Source organism: Corvus moneduloides, chromosome 3 (genome assembly GCF_009650955.1).
Source record: "Corvus moneduloides isolate bCorMon1 chromosome 3, bCorMon1.pri, whole genome shotgun sequence".
NCBI classification, from domain to species: Eukaryota; Metazoa; Chordata; class Aves; order Passeriformes; family Corvidae; genus Corvus; species Corvus moneduloides.
Window position 1 is genome coordinate 39,366,267 of NC_045478.1, and position 22,112 is coordinate 39,388,378.

General features: G+C 42.4%; 1 protein-coding gene across 8 annotated transcripts in view; it reads left to right on the forward strand.

The window, feature by feature from the left end:
• Nucleotides 1-22,112, forward strand: part of ANKRD6 (ankyrin repeat domain 6) — a 91,786-nt gene that overhangs the window by 35,895 nt on the left and 33,779 nt on the right. For 7 of the 8 annotated variants that reach the window (XM_032105063.1, XM_032105061.1, XM_032105068.1 and 4 more), the window contains one exon: nucleotides 20,702-20,958. In XM_032105063.1, the coding sequence (XP_031960954.1) occupies nucleotides 20,839-20,958 (120 nt within the window). In that variant the 5' untranslated portion in view covers nucleotides 20,702-20,838. Of the gene's footprint in view, nucleotides 1-16,938; nucleotides 17,329-20,701; nucleotides 20,959-22,112 lie in introns of those variants that run through there. The other variant, XM_032105065.1, reaches the window with a different exon arrangement.

Below are 22,112 nucleotides of genomic sequence, written 5' to 3' on the forward strand. Positions count from 1 at the left end.
AACCTTGGAAGGGAGCAGTTAGAATATCTTGTGTACTTGGATGAAAGTGTCTAATGACAGATCTGTCATGCAGAGATAGATACAGAGGCATATGTATACATGCTTATTTTTTTTGCTGTGGTGGGAAGGTGGTTTTGTTCCATAGTAGGTGATTAGTAGCAGGCATGACACCGGCATTGTGATATTTGCTTTCTTCTGTCTTGATTGGACTTTGGCTTTGGAGCTTGCAGGTGTCTGTGACAACAGTGCAGCTGTGCAGTGTGCAGCTGCGTTTGAGAAATACTTTCTACTCCTCTTGTGATCTTCATCCTTTTGAAGGTCTTTTAATTGATTTGGAAATACCCATTTAATGAATGTTGTTCTTTTAACTGTTTCGTATCAGATGTTTCAAGTATATGTGTGCTCCATTAATATGATTTTTTTTGTTGACTGTGTCAAAAGTTACTTGATATGTTCTGTGTGAAAGATTTCAAAACCTTATTTGCTAATCTTGTTGTTTTTAAGATTGTCTGGCAAAATGGAGCTGGTACTGGATTTCTTCAAAGTATACTTTGGCATACAGTGGGTGCTTAGAGTTTAAAAAAAACCCTTCTAAATGCACCGAAACAGTCAGTGAATTATCAAAAAGAAAAATGTCATATGTGGGGTATTTTTTATTGTAACCAGTCTTTAAGGTGGTTCAGAATAATTAATAAAACTATTTTAAACCCATTATTTTTCACCATTGTAATTGAAGTATCATTCCCTCCAAGAACAGCTCTGCACAATACTGGGAAGTAGCAGTCATACTATATAAAAAAGTATACCAAAAATTCACTGTTTTCTGATACTTTTCTTTGTACTGAATAGACATTTGTGAAAATACAGTACTTTTTTGGTTAAAAAGTAGAACTGTCAAATTTTACTATAAAGTTTGTATTTTGTTGCAATTGATTGTGTGTTTATCACCAGAGATGCCAAGCTTTCACATTTTTTAAATCACATGTAAAATTAGTTCCTAGAATTAGGTAAGCTCCTCCCAATGCCTCACTTACATGCCAGTTGAGTCTGCTGCTCGAAAAAACTCTTTAAGTAATCTTCTTTTGGGACATGAAATCTCAGGGCACGTTGCGTTGTCTTCAGAAGGTGTAAAGCTGAGTGAAATGTATCTTTTTCTGTTGCAGTTGTGGAAGGTTTTACTCTTGGGTCAAAATGGCAAAACTTCAGCGCAGCCATGTGTCCATTTAGCTGCTGGTAGGGATTAGATGTTTAGGATGATTTGCTCTACAGCTGGGGTGGGTTTACAAGTGTGCTGCTTTGCTTTGGAAACATCCAGTTCCTCTGCCATGGACTACAGCTGGAGACAGCCTGGGTAGCTGTTTGCTGCTGAACTTCTCCCCTCTTAATGAGATGATACAGCAGATATAGGATGCTCTTGGGTAATACTTTCAGGCAGTGTTTTCCTTCTTGTTTTTGATACAAACAAGATGACCAATCAAATGGTTTTTACTTTAAGTTTTAAAAAAATATATGTACATTTAAATTGCCTGCTATTAAATCACTGGGTTTTGTTTATGGGATCACTTTTGGAAATTCAGTATGGTTCTCTTTTGTCAAGGAAATTTTATTTATTATTTTTTATCATATGCATTGTTCTATGTAACAGCTGAATAAAGAATCAAATTTCTTCGTTACTACATGCTCTACAGCAATCCTGAGTAGATGGAAGAGAACTAGAGTATATCTCAGTACCTGGCTTCTTTATTCCATGTAGTTTGTGCTGCTTTGGTAGGCATCTAAAATCATTGCACTTATTTTGATTGTTATCAGAAATCAAAAAGCCTGACAAAACTGCAGAGAGACTTGATTTTTTTCTTTCATTCTGCAAAAACATTTATCTATTATTTTCTATCTCACTATCTAAGTCAATGGAGGCTTCATCCTTGTGTGTGTGTGAAAGGGAAAGTGCCCTCCTGTGCAGATGAGCAGGGAGCAGGAATCAGACAGTATCTCCGTTAAGCTTCCTTAAACATCTAGTAAGAGTTTTAGAGTAAAACCTTTGAGAAATATTGTGGTTTAATGCCTTCACGTCAAATGGTTGTATGGGTTTTCTGGTTTTCTTTCATGTGCACAAATGACTTAACAAAAATAATGGCTGTTGACCTTATTATAGAAATATATATTCAGAGCATACATAATTAATAAGACCTTATAAAGTAATTGGTGTGTATAAAAACCCACAGAACCCCACAAAAAGACTTTAAATTACATACGTTACTTTCTTTTGAATGTTTCCCTTTCAACTCCTGACTTTCTTTTATTTTTGTTTCCTTCTGCTGTTTCTATTGGAGCTTACTCTTAGAGCGCATATAAAGCAGAAAGTATTTGGGATATTTTTAGGGTTTTGTTGCAAATACCCAGGTTGTAGCTATCCAGTTGTGTTAGCTGATTTTGAGCCTTTTGCCTGTTTTATTTGTGCCACAGATGGGAAGCAGGCAGTGTGCTGAGCAGGTATGTGGTTGCCAGTACAGCAGGTGTGCTTTCTGACAGACCTGCCTGCCTGTCCAGCTGTATCTGTGCATCTGCTCGGAGTTGGATTCTTATGGAAAGACTGGAAATGGTCAGTAGTGGCAGAACAGTGGAAACCACCACCGACGCTGAATCCCATCTTTGGGTTTTGATATCCAAAACACAAATGGGACTAATCTCATCCCCTCACATACATACACAAAAAGCATGCTTTTTAGTGTAAATTAGGTAAGGAAAAGTAGTTCCTGTATTTTCTAATATGTTTTAAACATAGTGATTTGGAATGAATGTGAGAAAGTAAACAGGTAATTTTGCAAAGTCTTTCAGGTGCTAGTGAAACATCAGACTATTCAAATTTGGACACTTGACTCTTAAACCAACCTGTCTGCCTGGGACTCTCTTTAAGCGAATGGAAAGAGGCATTTTTCCTCCAAAGGAATGTTGGAGGAAAATCCAAAATCTCCGAATTAAGTGCCTAGTGTGGACAGCCTTCTGTTTCTATCTCCGTAAGTGTGCTCTGCAGTCAGTGAAGAGAATGGATCTGGGCTACCTGTGGATACGTATCGCCAGTCCCTTGTCTTTCCTGCAGGGTGGTGGTGAGGGAGAGAGATGGGGCAGTGTGGCCACCAGGTTCTTCTAGGGGACAAATCCAGCAGCATGCTCATTTACTTGAATTAATTCCTACACATGATGGTCCTAAAATTCCCCATCTTTTAGAGAAAGCTGAGTAAGTGACATTTCATAGGCTGTCCGTTCTGTTATCTAAAGAGCTCTTCTGTTTTCATGTGGAGGGCACCTCATTCCCACGGTCACAGTGCTCCAGAGCCCTTTGTTCATCTTTGCCTCTCTTTTTGCCCCTTTTGGATGGAGGGGCATAAATCTTTTTGAAACATCCAGCTTAAATGTCAGGGTACTTAAAGAAACAGTGACGCAGCTACTTGTGTTCATCATGAAGCATTTAAACAGAGAACAATAAACAGCCAGTAAGTTCATAAATAAAAAGGTATGTTTTCCTGCGAGAACCATAACAATTCACTGGTGTCTGTGCTTTGCAGCCTGTCACGGTATCTGGTTTTAATGTGTGTGCCTTACAGTGGCTTTGCAGGTAGCTGAATTGTCCTTCATTTGGCATCCCTAACTTTAAGTGGACTAAGTTCTATCTGCTTAAACTTCCCCTCTGTTATTTCTTCCCTTTCTCATTTGATTTTCTTTTGAAAAGCAGTAAAGAAACTAGCAAAAGAGAGGGAAGTAAGATCTAGTGGAGAAATGCCATAGTTCAGTTGAACCCAAACTTGAATTAAGAACTGTTACTTTTACTATTTGTATTTTGGAGTCGTATTGCAGGGTGGCAATCCCTGTTTGCTTCAAATACGTGGCTTTTAGTAACAAACATTACACCTAGCAGAAAGAATTCTTCAGCATGCTTTGTTATAGATCGAGAGCCACAGACTAAATATACCGAAATGCAAAAAAGTAGCCTGGAGATTTAAATGCATTTGTAAATATGAACAATAAATTAATATGTAGCTCTCTGGGTATCAGGAGTTGGAGTGAAATCATCGATGTCAAAAGCAAATTCCCTGTGATGTAATAGGGTCAAGGATCGTACTTATTTTCTACTTAAGGTTTTGCATATGTAAGGTTAGATATACTCAAGGTGGCATGAGGAATGGCTTTGCTGCTTTAATAACAGCAAAATGAATGGTGGTTAAAAGGTGCTGGGTATCCTGTAGCCTCAGATGGGAGCTAAGGGCTATAATGACAGTTCAGAAGACAGTCTAGAAACAATTTCTAGCTCTTTCTGTAAAGAGAGGGAAGCCTTGACATAGCAAAATATTTTCTCTAAAGGATGGCCAGTCTGTTGTTACGTATGGGGTTCTCACCATCTAAGTAGAGGTGTGTGAAAATTAGAGGTGAGGTCCCTTTGCGGTCAGAGGAAGGGACAAGAAAGAAGCTGGGACACCCCTATGCCTGCATTACAGTTGTTTGTCTTTCTCTGTCGATGGTAGAAGGAAATTTAACTAATCTGAACCAAAACTTTTAAAATATTTAAGTTATGCAGCGAAGTGTATCCAGCATGGTGAGCAAAGCTTTGTGAGGCACTTGTATACTCAATCATTAACCTCCTGTTAAGAGAAAGAAGTGGAGGCAATGACCAATGTATTGCCTGTAAATAGTGTAAAATAGAAATATAATGAGTGGGAGGAGCAGGGAATTGCGAAGAATTGGCTGAAGTCTCCAGGGTTTTGTCTTTTCCCTTCCCCCTTGCACCTGGGTGGATCAATAGAAAGGGAGAGCAGTTGTGTAATGGCTTTTTTTGCCCGTCACTGTGTGCTGCTAGTTTGACACATGCAATTTACTTGGAAAAGCTTAAGTAGCCTTAATAACAGAGAGTCCCAGCAGAGCTGACACTAATGGTCTCCCCCGTTGTCAGTCTCAACAGAGAGATTAAGAACTGAATGAACAAAGAGACCCAATTACCATCTCCCCCCTCTGGATGTTGCCGCATGAAAACAGGTATGAGCTGTGACAGTGGGTCTTTGGACAGACTCTGTCTCTCCCCATGCCTTGGTGTGAGAGGGGGTTTTACTGTGCTCTCAATTTAGTGCCTTTACTGAAGGCTGCTGCAACATCACCCAGTCCAGCTTTTTTGCACAAATAGTGAAGTTCAGTCATCTTGAAAGAAATTCAGTATATCATGCCCTGATAATGCACATTGTTGAACACTCTTCAGACACGATCCAATACACTGTGCTAAACCTAGCCCGGCTAGGTCTGCCATTTTTTCTACTCAGTTTTGCACTGCCAAATCATCTTTTCTTGGCTAGAGCTTGTAGGGAGCTGTCACAGTGCAGCTCTGCAGGGTGTGCAGCCAGAGACAGATGTGTCCCCAGTGCACTGGGTTGAACTTGCAAAAAGTCTCAAAAAAACCAGAACATCTGTTTCTGCTTTCATCTGGAGCTTGGAGCGACTTGGTTAATAACAAAATATAAGCACTGATTGTGAATGGCTACACACTACCCTTTATGAGTGCTGTTCCTCAAATATATTATAAAGCACAGTGCCAGCTCTTTTTTGCCTCCTTTCTTAGGACAGGTTTGTACAATCAATCCAATATTCAGTTTAAAAAATTGCTGCTGCATGTGCTAATAATTTTGTGTCTCTTTTTTATGGCTAATTTGTCTTTATGGCATCAGTGGAAAGCTTTAATTGGAACTCATTTCTCAGTAAGACTGGCCTTTTTAGAGGAATTTTGCTATTCTTCTGTTTCTCTATCATGACAGACCAAAGATTTCTCACCATTAGGAAATAAAACAAATGTGTTTCAGGAGGGCTCTAGGTGGGCTTTACCAACATAGGGTTTGATTGATGATGATTTGATTGATTGATTGTGAAAAGTAGCTATCCCACCTTATTCAGTCTCAGTATCAAGGAAAAACATCACCTTTCACTGAACAGCTGATTTTCAAAGATACTGTCCTATTGACAAACCAGTTGTTAAACCAAACCTGTCTCCCTGGATTTAGAAGATTAAAACCTAAATAATACTTACAGCATCAGTATCAACATTGTCTAGCCTTGTCAGTCTTTGCTTTATAACTCATTGTGTTTTCCAACATCACTTAAAATACTTTGCCAGGTACACCAGGTACCTGGTGGAGCTCAACATATTTATATTTCAAAGGTAGATGCTTAGCATTTTATTAGCTGAATGTAAGTATATGAACATATTCAGTTGATGGTTCTATAGAGGAACAAATGCTCTTGTACAATATAGTAACTAATATTTATGCTGCTAAAATGTATTTAATATGCATGAAAAATAATGGTTTTGGCTAAACTCAGGTTTATACAGCTTTGTATGTTTTTCTGAGTACATACAGTGTACAAACTCTGCAAATTGAATGAATGCAGTATTTAATCTAAAGTGAAATGCTTAACACTTGTAGCAGCAGTTCAAAGATGAAGACAGCTTTATTAGTGTTGTAGAGTCATGCTTTCTTAAACCCGAATTCTTGTCTTACTGTGGATAATTAAAGTTGTTGATCTCCAGTGATTAAATTTGCTCCCTTATATATCACAGTTACAGTGTTGGTTTTTTAAGTGATTTGTCCATATACCAAAAATGGGGGAGAGGGGAGAAAAGTGGTAATAATCTCTATTATCAAAGACTTGCATGACTGATACAAAAGAGAGGAGTATATAAACTTTCTATTCCCACCTAAAGAAAATTTGAAATACCTCCTCCTAAACGGACTGGAGTGCATTTTGGGAAATACCTGAGTGTTTCTTTAATCATGTGCACTAAACAAATACGCCAATTTATAAAGAAGCAGTAATTTATTATCAGTATTTACAGCCCCAGTGAGGTTTTTGGCCACATGGGCTTGTCCCTGGGAGATTCCCTTTTTTCTCCCTCCAGTTCTCTCTCAGTGCAGGAACTCAGCAATTGTTTTGAAGAGAATACTGGCAAAAGAAGCTTTTTCACTGCTTGTGTTCTCTTCTCCTTTCTTACAAGCCATTCGTTCTTCAGCAAAGGCAGAAGTTCTTTGCCTGCCCTCCTTTGCTAACCCCTCCACTTGCCCTGATGAGTGTGTCCAATCTCCAACCATTTCTCTCCTTTTTCATCTCTTCTCTTAGTATCCACCCTCAGGTCTCATTCCTCTGGTTTTGCGAGCAGCGTAAGCTCGTCTGAACCTCTTCCAGCATGAAAAAAAGACCAGATCATCACCAGTTACATTCGCACTTCTAGGTACCTTCTGCAATTCTCTTCTCCCCCTTACTGACAGTGTGCTGTCAGTAGTTGTTGGTGGCACCAGTGCCTTTTCCAGTCCAGCTTTGCACATTTCAGTCTGGGCAGCATCTTTCCTGACCTCTTCCTCACCAAAGGTTACAATGTGCACTTCCTCCTCAGCCTCACATCAGCTGTCATCTGTCTGCAGTCCCCAATGTTCTTGTAATCCTGCCCATGCTTTTGTTCCCTGATCTCATACAAGATGCTGGGTAGCACGCCTGGGCTCTTAAGCTGTTCATGGCTTTGCTGCTGGATCTCTCCTACACTGTCTGCCACTCTGTCCGATTGCTGCCGCTTGATTTTCCTCACAAATACAGAACAAGGATCTATTTCACCTTTTGGAACCGTTTCTTTGAACCGAGTCTCAGATTGTGAGTAGTCTTTAACAAATAATGTGTGAATTAGCAGCATGCTGTGTTAATTTCATACTGTAGGTGCTATTTGCCAGGCAATTTGAATAGATGTGGAGTTACTTCTGTTAGTATACAGTTTTCAAAGAGTATAGATAAGAGATAAGATACCCAAGTGAAATCACACTAGCTGTCTTCCTGATGAACCTGGTGAGATGAACAGAATGATACAGCTAATCAAATTATCTTGAGTTAGGCTTAATCACACTTCTGCACTAATGTTTCTGGTTTGTTTGGGGTTTTTTTTTTTAAAGAACCTTCTAATTTCCCAGTTGTTATATGCAATTGTAACAGCACGTAACCTATGGAACTTGCACCACCTCTGAGATATTTTAGGAACCTGTTTTCAGAGTATACCATTTATTCCTAAACAGAAGTAGCATATAAGTTCATCCTAGCTGTAGGAAGGGATGAGCTCTGGAGATGTCTCTCCAAGTTTTGCTTCTTGATTCTAACGTCAGGCTATGTCTTTCTGCACATTATCTTGAATGTGACTATTGATAATCGACCTGTAGTTTAAATACTCTTTATCTATTTGGTTCTTTATATTTCAATTGGTATTTCCAATTAAAATGAAACAGCAAGGTGTATTCACAAGACAATGACATTGTCATTGACAAAATTTTGGTACAATGACATTGACATTGTACCAAAAGGTCAAGTCACAGACATAACTAGTGCTTGGTTTTCCAATGCCTTTATGTATTATCAGGTGGTTTTTGTACTTAAACACATCTGCTGATCTGAATGCATCAGGAAAAAAGATAGCAAAAGCAGTTAAATTATGTGGTGATTTTAATTAGTAGGAAAGAGGGATGGTAAGGTCTTCCAACAGCATTTTCTTATTGAAGTCACTGAACTGGCATTTCAGCAATGATTTCTGCTTCAGAGATCAAGAGAGATTATTTATCCTTAGCAGTTTTCAGCTCTCAAAAGTTCATGCAGGCCAAGTGACTTCCATCATTTGTAAACACTGTTGTGAACTTGTCCCTTTCCTGATTTTATTGATTTGTCACATGATTTCTGGGAAGATACGAAGGTCTTTGTTGCATTTTCCTTGTCCTTACGAAGCAGTGAGAGCTGCACAATTTTATTTTCAGAGGTCAGTTTGTGGGAACCAAACTGGAGAGCTGTGGTTGGAACTTGTTTATAATGGGAAATGGGCATGTAAACCTCAGGAGGAAACGTCTGGGTTTGCCCAGGTGTATGCTGGCAGCTGAGTGCTGCAGAAAGCACTGGTATTAAATTTCTGTGTTTCTCAGTCTGCTGTGATGCTCCATTTATGATGTGTTTCTCCTCACCCAGGAACAGTGTACCATACTGTGGTACAGAGACTTGCTGTGGTCAACACTGGGAAAGACTGGAGCTGGCATCCCCATTATCCTTCTCTAGAGGTTGCCTTGCAAGACACAGCTGTAAAATGTTCCTCAGAAAAAAATGAATGGTAGATCCTTAAGAGTGTGCAAAAACCAAATACGACCTTTCAAAATTTTTTGTCTAAAATTTATAAAAATAATGCCATGCAGAATTGCATTTTAGAAATGCATTCCAGTTCCTGAGTAACGAGGGGTTGTGAAGAGCTTGGAGTTACACCTGTGACACTGGGTTATGGTATTTATGTCCCGCTGCTGTGTTCTTTGGGGTGTACAGTTCCTCGCCTCCTCTGCTGTCCTTGTTACACCTCTGTTGAACTGCATTTTTAAGGAACCAGTGGCTTGAGGAGTGTCAAACATCCCACTGAAATGGGATTTCCCTAAGCAGGAGGCTAGCTTCAAGACATTCTTCAAGAATTCTTCAAGACAAAGTCACAGACTTTCCCCCTAGGAGGCCCTGTCCTCTGCTCAAGGAGGGGCTTTCCATGTGCTGAAGCTTTTCATTGTTTCTGGAAAATCAGGCACTCTCAACATGGAGAACTAGCTGGGCTAGTCCTAGTGGGACTATTGGGATCCTAGTGGGATCGCTGACTAGGGCTTAGAAAATTAGACCTGAGAGTGTGATGTGATTTCTGAAGTCCATGCAGAAGACAAGTCATTACTGAGATTTGCTGATGCTTTCAACACCTGTTCATTTTTGCATTTTTTTTCCAAACTGAGTGTTTTCCCATGGTAAAGTAGAGTGCTTGCTTCAGATGTTTACTCCAGCTCTTTGGTCCCACTGTCCTCAGCTTCCATGATGGATACCTCTGATTGAAGAGGTGAGTTATTTGAGAACTATTAACTGTCAGTGTCCAAGGAGAGTCTTTTCCCTTGTAAAGCATCCCTCATTATCGTGCTATCAACACTGCACCTTCTGGTTTTGCCAGAGATTTTTCCATTGAGATAATCCCTGCACAGCTGTCTGTTGTCACCCTTGCAAGCCAGCATGAAAGCAAGATCAGCCATGCTGTCAGCATTAAGAGATCTTCCAGTTAATACCACAATACAGTAAAGCAGCAAAAAATGTAATCTGATGTGGTGCATACAGCCCATAGAATGTCTGCAAAACACCTTATTTTTTTAGTTTTATTTTTAAAGTTATTTTTATCCCCTGGACTTGTTTTTCACAAAGATTTGGCTTGCTTAGGTACTTTGTATTGATTAAGCAGTCATGGGTTGCTGCTAATGAAAGTAATTGCTTTATTCCTGAGGGGACTGCAGCTTGTTGTAAAACAGGATGTAACAATCCTTTAATACAACGTAAAAGGGTTTCCAGGTAGATACATTCTCTGTTGCTGCCTGAAATGTTTGTGGGCTTTGGCTCTGCAAGTTATTACTGCTTCTGCCCCTCCTGCTTGTGTCACTATAGAGAAATGAGTGTTAAAACAGGACCATTGGGCTCCTCACACTCAATTGTGTTCTTGGTGCCCCCATCTTATGAAAAATACAAACAGCTTTTAACCATTAATTCACAAATCGGGTGATGGGACAGAAAGCAGTGTGGGAGGGTGGAGTAGGGAGGAAATGCAGGAACTTCAAAAGGAGAGGAAATGCATGGGGATTTAGGTCCACTGGGTCCAAAATCAAGAGGATTAAACTCTGCTGAGTTGAGTGCCAAGCACTACACTGTAAGAATGGATCTCTGATTGCTACAAGGCAGAGAATTCCTGTTTAAGCTGCAGAAATAAGTCTGAGAATTTGGAGTGTGCTGGGAAGTGAATTTGATCTGTCTGATGCCATTGCAAGGAAAGGCAAGCCCAGAGCTCTGGGATGCAGAGGTTGATCTGTAGAGGAGATCAGAGGGAATTATTAACTGCATGGTTGTCATGACCTGAAGGGTTAACTGGCCTGCGGGAGTAAGAAGATTTTGACCATGAGGGGTTTCAGGGATTCTGTAATACAGAAGTGGTCCCAGGGGAAGACCAGTAAAGTGACAGGCAGAGTCTCATGTCAATGATAAGCCTTGTCATGAAGCTGGGAGTCAGCCAGACATCCCTAATGAGAGTCCAAGAGTTTGTCTAGGAGATTTTGTGGAAAGTTCGTGCAGGGAGCTCAACCTGTGTAAGAAAACCACAAGCAGTGCAGGAAATAACCAGAGGATAAAGCTCCACTTTGGGTAAAAAGTAAGTCCTTTCTATGGCAAAAAGACATTAGAGGGTGTACGACAGCAGCCAAGAGGTGCTGTAATTTCTATTTTTCAGCTGGGAGAACCAGTAGATGATGATGATTTCTCATATCTCAGACCAATTTTTGTTTTCTAGACTGTTTCCTGTTCTTGTAGTTAGAAGACCCAATGGCAGTTGTTGAACCTTATTTTCTCAGGATGTTTTCCCCTTTTTCCATCTTTCCCACTTTTTTCATCTTTTCAGATAATAAGTTCCTTGGTTTTGTGCTTCTCAATGGTACCTCAGGATGCCAGCTGCCCTTCAAAGATGCTGACTGCACTTCTCAAGGATGCTGCTGGCTCCCAGGTGTTGGGGTCCCTCCCCCGCCGTGTAGCCCTGGGAGAGGGGCCCTGAGGGCACAGACACGGGGCTTCCCTGTCCCTGCTCAGCCTCGTTCCCATTGGTTGGTTTGTGTTCCCTGCGCGGGCAGAAGGACCCTTGGTCCCGTGACTGGAACAGTTCCTCGGCAGAGCTCCGGCCATGCGGCTGGAGAAATAAACATCTCTGAAACATCTAGCAAGAATCTGTCTGTCCATATATATTTCCTTTCCACGGGACTCCTGGTTTGATATATGCGTGTTGCAGGATCCCCACTGCAACACCCAGGCTCACAGTCCAGCAGGCATTTCCTATTTCAGCACACATATTCTGCTCAGTAATTCTCTCCTTGCAACCAGGTTGCCTTTAGGGCTGCTCAGGTCAAGAGTCCTCTGCAAATACTCTCCGTAGTTTTGAGTACTGAGCCTCAAAAAAACTGTCAGGGGATGAACGAGCAGAGAGCTGGAATAAGAGATCTAGAGCGGAGTGACAAAAAAACTTCAGTGCTTTATCTAGACAAGGAAGGAGTAAAGGAAATTGGAAAGGGGACAGGGATCCTGTAGAGGGATCTTCCATGCTTCATTACATTTGTCAATATAGTAGAAAAATACAAGGTCTCATTTTAATAAACCGGCTTATTTTGTGAGGAAGAGAGTGTTGTAATTGCCTGGGGTACAACACTGACAGTATTGAAATCTCTGTTCATTGCCCCAGTTTCTGTGCCACTACATGCCTTCACGTGGTAGTCCAGTCTATTTGCTGAAACTGCTGACAAATGTATCCTTTGATATGTGTTGGAATCTTTTTGTCATTTATGAGCATCTTTGCACTAGAATTGGAGCAGAGACCTTCTGTGGGTGTCGTTAGGATCCTGCACAGCCATGAAACAGCAGTTTTGGTAGCTGATTTGACCTGGCTACCAAAGCAAAATTGAGCCCCTGGTCTCAAGAAGAAAAGCTTTGTCCCCTTCAGCTGCTGCTGTGTAACCCAAAGCACTGAGCAACATGGGAAGTGTGCAGCATGAAGGCTTTGTGCACTACATCAGAGAGTCTTTGCTGTCTTTGGCCCAAACTTGTGGATATAGTCCCTAAACCTACACTTTTCTCTCCTTATTAGGATCTCCTCAGAGATGATTTAAAGTTGCTCCCCACTTCTTTCAGGGCTCTTTTAAAGTCTGCTGAGGTCAGAGGGAGCCTTCTGGCAGACTCAGCAGGTTTGGGACCTTTCCTAAAGTGGTTCCCTGTGTGAATCAGGTGCAGCTAGTTTTACCTCATCAATAATGTTTTTTTCTTGGGAGTTACAGCCAGCTTCTCAGCAGCAGCACTGGGGGATCAGCACATGGGTTTAGGAAATGAGAATTATTGTCCTAGCTGTGCTGACTGGTGGGGTGATTCCATGCAACAAAATATGACCTCTGTGTTTGCTTCCCTGCTGTGCTTGGTTTCTCTCACTTGCCCATTTTCCAGGGTGTGCCAAATCCCTGGATATTTGTGCTTCCTCTTGCTGTTGCAGTACCCTGGGGTGGGAGGCAACCGGAAAAATCGTAATCTCTTCATGGTAACGGTGTGCACCATAACCGGGGCACACACCTCTCGGGGGGTTACAGTGGACAGACTCAGCACTTCTGCCCATGCTTGTCTGAATACATCTCTCTCCCACCCTGGCCGCTCCATCCCTAGGATTTCATCCACTGACTTTCAGCTTGAGCCTTGTTAAGCTTTTAATTGACACACTGCCTGCGAGACCCTTGCTCTCATGCCAGAAGCCTAGCAATATTGGGGAATATTGTGCCAATATCCAAATAACTCACGTTGTTTCCATGATTCAGTGCTGAACTGGGAGACACTGATCCACCTATCTCACCACATCTCCCGGTGCTCTCCCAAGACATCAGCTGTGAAGATACAAGAGGGGCTGCATCATCGCTGCTGGCAGCTCCTAAGTCATGTTTTTCTTGAAGAGGAAGGACATCTCCAGTGCTCTTTTGCCAGCTGAAAAATATTTTGAAGCTAGGAAATGTGTTCTTTTCTTCTCTGCGCAGTCAGCCAGAGCATTTCCTGATCACTGCCTGGCTGCACATCTTTAATAATGTGTATAAAAGATAGGAGTAGCTCAAATAGGAGTTCGTGCCTTGGTGCTGGTTGGCATTAGTTTATCGTAGTGGTGTTTTCTGGCCTTGAAAAAAAAATCTGTAAATGTAGGAATTAGTTTTTTCTTGAAATTTTCTGGAATGTCTTTTTCAGTATTAACCTGAGTTGCTATTATATGCCATCTGGGAGAGTGTGGGACTGCTTGTGCTAGCAGGGAAGAGGGTTCAGGTCATACATGGGCAGGAGGAGACCTCTTCACCAGCACTCTGACATGGCAGCAGCAGGGTTCCCAAACTGAATGACAGATACTGTCCGTGCTAAAGCTGATCTGAACCCTGGCAGCAGAGGACATGCTCTGGGGGTAAGAAAGGAGGGAAGAACAGCAGAGAAGGAAAGGGAGTTGGTTGTGGAAAGGGTTATAGCACTTTCTGCTCGCAGTGAGGTCCTGCAGTAATTTTAATTGGCTCCTGCACAGAAAGTGATGGTGAGGGACAATTCTCCCATCCAGAAGCCCCACTGTGTGTGAGGGTAACATAAACCCCCACTCTCCCATGAGCACAGCCTTGTGTCTGCTTCGTTCCCAAGGTTAGGCTCCGGCACTTCTGTTAAGCAGCAGTCAGCTGGAAAGATCTCCTAACTGGTTTTATGCAAATGGGAGCAGATATGTCGTGATTGTGTGTTTGCACACTGGCACTGTCCCCTATCAAACAATAGGTATTGTTTTGTCATGTAAATAGTGCTCAACTGACAGGGCTTGCTGTGAGTTGAGCTTGCTTCTACTGAGTGGTTTTGACGTGTGTATACGCAGGTGTTGAAAGAGAGGGAGTGGGGAGTAACAAAGCTGTGAAACTTCAATGAGATAAGCCAAATAAACCCCCCAAATCATGTTATATGGAAGGTGGTAAGTATATAACCTGTGTGTTGGGTAAGGGAGGTTAGGGCTATATGGCAGAGAGGTAAGTAAAAGGGGAAGAAAAACAGTTGTTTTTGTACAAGATTAGTAATGTCTAAGCAATGACTTGAAACTGCCTCTGATCTTTGTCATTGCTCTCCATGTGTCCGTGCCTCTCTCCAAGAGCGTTCTGCCTGGCAGGTGCCACTCTGGAGGTTGGTTTTGATGGTACCAAGGCGTTGCCTGAGAGCTGCCAGGCAGCTGAGGATTTACACTGAGTGCAGCCAGTGGTGGAGGCCGGGCACAGAGATGGGCTGGACAAAGCAGTTGGGGAAGCTGCAGTCGCTGTCTCCCCGTGCTCATTGCCAAGTGGGGCTGGCCGTCGGTCCGGCTGCGGGTGGCCACCTGCAGTGGAGCAGTGACATCAATCAGTCTGCTCTGGTTGTGGTGGGAAGCCTGATGAGCAACTGTCATGCAGATGCTCCCTGGGAGGCTGCTAAATAGTCATTGTTGAAGTAATTAATAGCAACAAGTGAAAAAAAAAGAAGCCCGGAAAATGTTTCCAGATGTCCCAGACAGTGGTGATACTTAGGGTGATGAATATGCAACTGTCCATATGAAAACTGAATAATTGTACTTGCCACCATAAAACACATAATGAAAACAGTACCCCCCCCTCCCCCCCCAGAGACCAACATACAATCTACTAAATGTCTGTGTAGATGTCCAGTTCAAAATGTTGATTGGTGTAAAACCGAACTCCAAAAATAGTATTGATGATGATGTAAAGAAAAGAAGAAAAGTGTGAATCAAAAGCACATTGTTCTCAACCTGGTGGGGGGCTTTGTTGTTTTCCAGATAAAGCTGCTGCTGGTTTTCACAATTACACCTTTGACTGATTTTTAAGTTTCTTTTGGGGCAGGAGGGGGTGAGAGGCAGTGTCCTCCCTTTAGCAAAATATGTAGATATTTCTCCTGAGTAGTTTATACTGGATCGATGGTGGAACTAAAGAAAAACCACTGAAAGGGAAGTAGTGCTGCATGTCTTGGACAAACCCTTTTAAAGTCAGCTGAGAGAAATGGCAGATATATCAGCATCCTGCAGTAAATGATAAATGAGTTCCAGGAAACTCGCTCTTTCTAATGCAATAATCCACTCTGCTGAATAATGCTGTTATTCTAAAGTGAATACAATCTTAGTGTTTACGTCATATTTTATGTATGACAAACTGCTTTGCAAAGAGGCTGGACAAGGAAAAGAGCATTTTATAGATTTTATACTGTTATGTACTAATAAAAAAAGAAAGCCATTTTGCTTTGGGAGTTAAGCAAAGAAGAGATGAGCAGTATTTAGATATAGGAAATTTTCTTGAAAGACTATTCTTTATTTTATTATTTTATTATTATAATTTATTATGAATTATAAAATAATATAATTTTATAATTTTACTATTACAAAATAGTACCTATTATGTACCCTCCCATAACAAAATGGTCTGGCTCCATATCTTAATGTTGGGGTATTCCAAAATAATTTAGACTAATTTTATTCCATTGTTTATGTTGAATGAAATAAAGCTACCAGGTGCTGAGAGTTTTTCTTGGCCTACAGGGTCCCCAGGGCAGTGGTCACAGCCCCAAGCCTGCCAGAGTTCAAGAAGCATTTGGACAATGCTCTCAGGCACATGGTGGGATTTTTGGGGCCAACCTGTGCAGGGCCAGGAGTTGGACTCGTTGATCTTGGTGGATCCCTTCCAACTCAGGAAATTCTGTTATTCTATGATTCTGTGATTCTGTTCAGCATAATTTTGGGTGATAAACTAAAAAAGAGAATTTGGGATCCCTTGCAGGAAACTGCCGTCCGTTCTTCTTTTGTTCGCCTTTCATCTTGTACCTCAGTACACATGGAAACTTTTTGTTAGCTATATAAGCATTCTTTTATTCAAATACTAATTTAGCTTAGTGATTGCATTGTGAATGACCTGTGCTCTGGCATATCATCTTTTCCATTTAGCACAGAGGACTTCTTAAAATTGATTAGCTTATAGCTCCTAAATCTTTAACAGTTTTGGCTTTTTTTCTCTTCCCTCAGAGAGGAAGCTGCTGGTTTTAACCCTTCCCATGAATTTAGGAGAGTCTATTGCTTAGCCTTTCAGTCTCTGTGATGTGTGATGTTTCCTGGACTGTCCTTTGGCTTTCAAAAATCATCATTCCTGTGCTTTTTTTGTTATTGACGTGTAGGTGCTACGGCCACTGAAGCAGCCTGGCAGCAGTTTGGAGGGGAGGGAGCTGGGGAGGGGGAAGGTGCAGAGACTGTTTTTTGCCAGCTCTGCCAGTTGCCTGGGAGAGAGGACGGAGCTGGGAGCTTTACAACCCTGCCACGGAGCAGCCAGCTGCCCACCCACACCGTGCTGTGCCACCCCAGGCAGACATCTCCTAAGCATCCGTAGGGCAGCGTGGCTCAGTGAGCTGAGGGCTTAATCCGTGGGGATGCAGCTGGACCTGAGCGCCTGGGGACGGTGCCTTGCAGCTGCCAGTCGGGAATACTAATCCACAGTCAGCCTGTCCTTTTCCACACTCCACCGATGGGGTGAGCACGTTATCCTCAGGGCTGAGCCAGGTTATCCTCGGAAGGGATTGACCCACAGCACAGCAACTGAACCTGTGGGCATCACATCTGGCCAGTTTCCTTGGAGAGGCTTGGGAAGTAGGTGTTGCTTTCCCAGCCTGCCCCAGGTAAGTAATCTGATCTTAAACAAAGAAGCACAGAGATGCTGTTTTTTCATTTAAAAATATGCTAAAGCAAAATAATTTTTTTGTTGTTGTTTTGAATGCATAAGGTTTGAATATTCTCATGCTCTGTGCCTCCCTTGAGCTTCTGGATCTTGGGGGTGATAATGAGGGATTTAATTCTGGGCAGCAGGTGCTGGCAGCAGGGATGCGATGCAGTGTCTGTAATCGTGTTGTCGGGTTCATTTTGCACCATCTGGGTGTGAAAGGAGCAGTCAAGCTTTTAATTGCAGTCCTTGGGCATCTGGTACCTTCCTCCTGCTGCTGGGGGTGCAGACGTGGTCAAGGGAAGACGCTCTGTGTGTCTGAGGCACATAGAGAGTTAAAGCTGGGGGGGAGCGATGCCACTGCCAGTGTAGCCACTCTGCTGGGGATGGGTCCATGGGGAGGGGAATGAGAAGGCTGTTCCCACTTCCACTGTTCACCCATCACCTTTTCTACCAGCTCAGGAGAAAAGGAAAGTTGGTCTTTCAGTTGTCTGGGCTTCCTATTCTAATTGGATGCTCTTTTCTGAATTGCAAATAATCCCAGCTGAGGAGATGTAAAGCAGATGTGGTAGGGAGTGTGACCTGTTGTGCAAGCAGGAGCCAGGCTCATGCCATGACTGCCCTCTGGGAACAGGACCAACACCTGCTGGAGAGCTGGGCAAAGTGGGAGATACCCCTGAAAGATGAATAGCTGAATCAGCTCCTTGCTATGCTTTTGTGTATGATCCAGGGGGTGGAAAAGGCAAGAAGGCAAACTCCATGATAGCCCATGATAGCAGTGACGCCGTCACAGTCCATCACTCCAGTGTGGCAGGGCATGGCAGGAGGAGGCTTATGATTTCCATGTGCTGCTGTAGTGGGAAGGCAGCATGAGAGAGGGAGAATAATTGAATAGGGAGTATGATTTCCAGCATTTACCTTGCATAGATTATCCAGACTTTTCCAGCCCTACATTGTTGAGGTGTTAGTGTGTCTTTCTGGTGGTGTGGTTAATATGTGATGAGCATCTATGGTTTCTGCAAAATTGCTCAGAAATGTCAGTATGTCAGGAAAATGTCTCCATTGAGACTGAGATTTGTAGTGAATATGCAAATCTGTCAGTGACACTGATGTCACTGTTTTGTTTTTTTTAGTTTTGTTTTTTTTTTAATTTATGAGGTAAGAAAACCAAGCAGGATCTGACCACAGATGTCATAAGATGTCAGTGTGTTGTACATGACTCCAGCCAAAGTGTTGGTAGCCAGCTTAGGGGTAAGGATGGGGACAAACAAGTGATGCCACAGTTCACCTGGAAACTACCGCTGCCTGGGCAGGGGCTGGCACAGAAACACACCATCCCTCTGCCTGAAAAGCTCCCTGTTGTAAGGTGTGCCCTGCACTGTGTCCTGGTCACAGAGAGGAGGTGAGGGGTGTGCTCCTGGGTTATGGAAGCAGCACTTTGAGATGTGATGGGAGGGTCAGGGATGTGTTGGGAGCAGGGGGCCGGGATCATGGGTGGGTGGTGGGGGGTATGGAGGGAGGGTGGGTGTTCAGCTTGCTTTGGAAGCACGAGTCACTGGAAATCAAATACTTGAGAAGGTAAGATTGAAACTTGTGTTGTTTTTCACAGATCAAGTTACTAAGTGTAGACCATCTGTATTTCTTGGCGCTTTTTAAATGGTTTGTACTATAATGTGTATAGCACTGAGCCAGAGGAGCAGGGTATGGTGTGCTAGTTAAGGACATGAGGGGTTTTTCTTCCGTCTTCCCTACTTTCCATGTTACCAGGGCGTACAAACTCTGTCCATCACATTGAGGGTGTGGGTGAAACCAGTCCAGTGGCACAGGGTACAGCACCACTCCTCTGCTGTCCTGTGTTACTCTGAGGCCCAGACACTCTTTGTCTGGTTTCTCTGAATAAATGTGCCGCTATTTCCATATTGCTCCAAGCATGTTTGCACTTAGAAAGGAGGGGGAAGGTGAGGAAAAGCTAACCTGAGTCTTTTACCTAGAATCAGTATTGCCTAATGCTTACAGTTGGAAGTCAAGTGTCAGTTATCTGGAGTTTTTGCTGGCTTTGGCATAACCTTCTATTGACCTCAGAGAAACCAGTAATTTTTCTATGCTTTCGAGGACCTTTTTCTAAAATGCATGTAATATTCTTCTACATATTGTTCACCTCAAAAGGTGTTATAAAAATTAAAGCTCATAAAGCGTTCTAAGATTCGTTAATATAAATTACCATAGGAGTGCAAATTAACTTCTGCTATTACCATCTACTACTACAAACTAACCTACAGTTTTAGTTATTGCTGTTGGGAGATGGATTTAAAGGATAACGTAAGGGTGAAAGACATTGTATTCCACTGTGAATCTCCAAGATCATCTGGACCCTGTACCTATTACTCTTGAACTATGCAGTGTGTTTAGTCCTGGTGGCTGTTACGGAGCAGTGCAGTGATATTTCAAGAGAGGAGGACAAATAATTTGTAAATACACTGGATATCTTGAAGGTGTTTTTCCTGTACTGAAACAATTAAATACTAAAGTGGGAAAAGCACAAATAAAGCTGAAATCTTCCCAAACTAGGCAGGTTCTGGATCCCGCAGCTCAAAGTGATCTGTCGATACATTTTCTGTAATTATATCAGAAAGCTCTTTCCAGCTCTGATGGCTCATTGGATGGATCAGTGGAGCCCAGGCAGACAAACATAGTTTCATGATGAGTGCTAAATCTGAATTGTTTCTGGGGTCAGTGGGGCATGATGTCAGCTCTGTGGGGAGAACATAATTTCTCAGTGACAGCAAAGATGAGTGTTTCCCAATAGCAGGTTGTGATCTCTCGCAGTGGTGTCCTTGGGATGGTTCAGGGGGAGGCTGTGAAGCATTTCATACTCCTGAGGGAGCAGTCAGCTGCCTTTAATTGCTGACTGCACTCAGTCCTTCTAGGGCAGAGGTTTGTATATTTGTATCAGCAGCCAGTAACTATAACCTATTCTTGTTCCTTTGGCTGACAGTAGTTAACCCATCCTTGGCTAGTTAAGGACTGGGAGGTCTGGTGGGGGGGAAAGAGGATGAAGGGGGACCACACAAATAGAGGTTAGGCCAAAAGAGAATTAAGCTCTCAGAAAGTTTAAGGATTTTTGTCCCAACCAAGGGGAATGAGGGCCCATTGGAAATGTGCTACTGTCTACATCTCTCTGCCTTGCAACAGAAGTGCAATGTCTTCAGGAGTTCTGAGGAGTTTTTGTGATCCCCTCCCAAGCCAATGCTAGATGAACGCTCAGGGAGGAGCTGCTGTAGTGCTCTGTTTCTGAAATCTCGCTGACAGCAGTGTTGTTTTCTGATCCATAGGTCCAGAGGATGGCATAGCAATAACGTCACTGTCCGGGGAGCTGGAGTCCTTCCTCGCCTGCCTGCATGCTGCTTGAACTGATCCCAAGCCTTTGTTTTTGGACTGAAGAAACCTGAAAACCTTTCTCTCCTAATTCATGAGCCAGCAGGATGTGGTCGCTGTGCTTTCAGAACGCCTGCTTGTAGCCGCCTACAAAGGCCAAGTGGAGAATGTGGTGCAGCTTATCAACAGGGGTGCCAAGGTAGCAGTTACCAAGGTAACGAGAGAAAAATGCTTTGCAAGAGCCCTGGGAACTAATGTAACTCTTCTAAACCATTGTCTGTGAAAATGCCCTCCTAGCTTTACCAACCTGAATGTGACTGAAGTTAGTGTTCAGATTTCCTTAAAGTTTGCATTTAATAGCTCATGCAAATTTGCAATATAGTGCACATGTTGTATTTGTACCCTTTGCAGTGGGTGCAGCTGTGATGAACACTTCGTCCTTGGAAACATGGTGTGTTGACAGAGCGGAGCAACATTTTTCAAAGCATGTATTGACTTCTGAACACTGTGTGACCTGATGAATGCAGCAATTCATCACTGTCAAGAGAAGGCGGTTCAGGGCACCCATCTCCCCGGGTGAGGGGATGGGGAAAAGCCACCTCTTGTGGCAGGGTAAAGGGACACTGAAAGTGTTTCTTGCTGCTGAAGTCTCTTGGTGCAGCAGCCTCACTTATACCCAACATCGTCATTGATTTGTTCTGTGTAGTCCCTTAGTCAGTTTCAAACTTGGGGGTTGCAAATTGTGTTCCCCATACCTTTGCGATAAAGTCAGTCAAAGGATTTCTGCTTAGATACAAGAGAGTTCAAACTGATGCTCACCTATTCCTAATGCTCAACATGTTATCAATAATACTGTCTTAGAAAAGATGAAATGTAATTGCCTGTTGCAAGAAGGTTTTATCAGCAAAAAACCTTAAAAAGAACTAGGTAAGTTAAATCTTTAGAACTGTAACATAAAATTTGGGGTGTGCTGTTTTGATGAACTGTTTTTCTCCATCCTATCTATTTTTATTTGTGTTTCCATATTGGTTTTGAACATTCCATATATATGGGAGCTAGTATTTGCAGATAGAAAGCACATTTGATAAAAAGAGGAAAAGACAGAATAATTATCTGTCAGTGACAGTTGTTTTCAGTCCCTTCACAGTGTTTGAGATGTAGATAATATTTATTTTGAAAGCTGGAGTGATCCAAGGACAACCTGTGTTTGTAAGTTTTGTTTGCCAAAATAACTATCCTCTTGTTGGTAGATAAAAAGCACAGATGTAGTAAGCGTGAATAGTCTCATGTAGATGCCTGTTTGGATCTGTTGTCCAAGCAGCTCTGTAGCTGATGAACAGCTATTAAAGGTAGTCAGTAATAGACCAG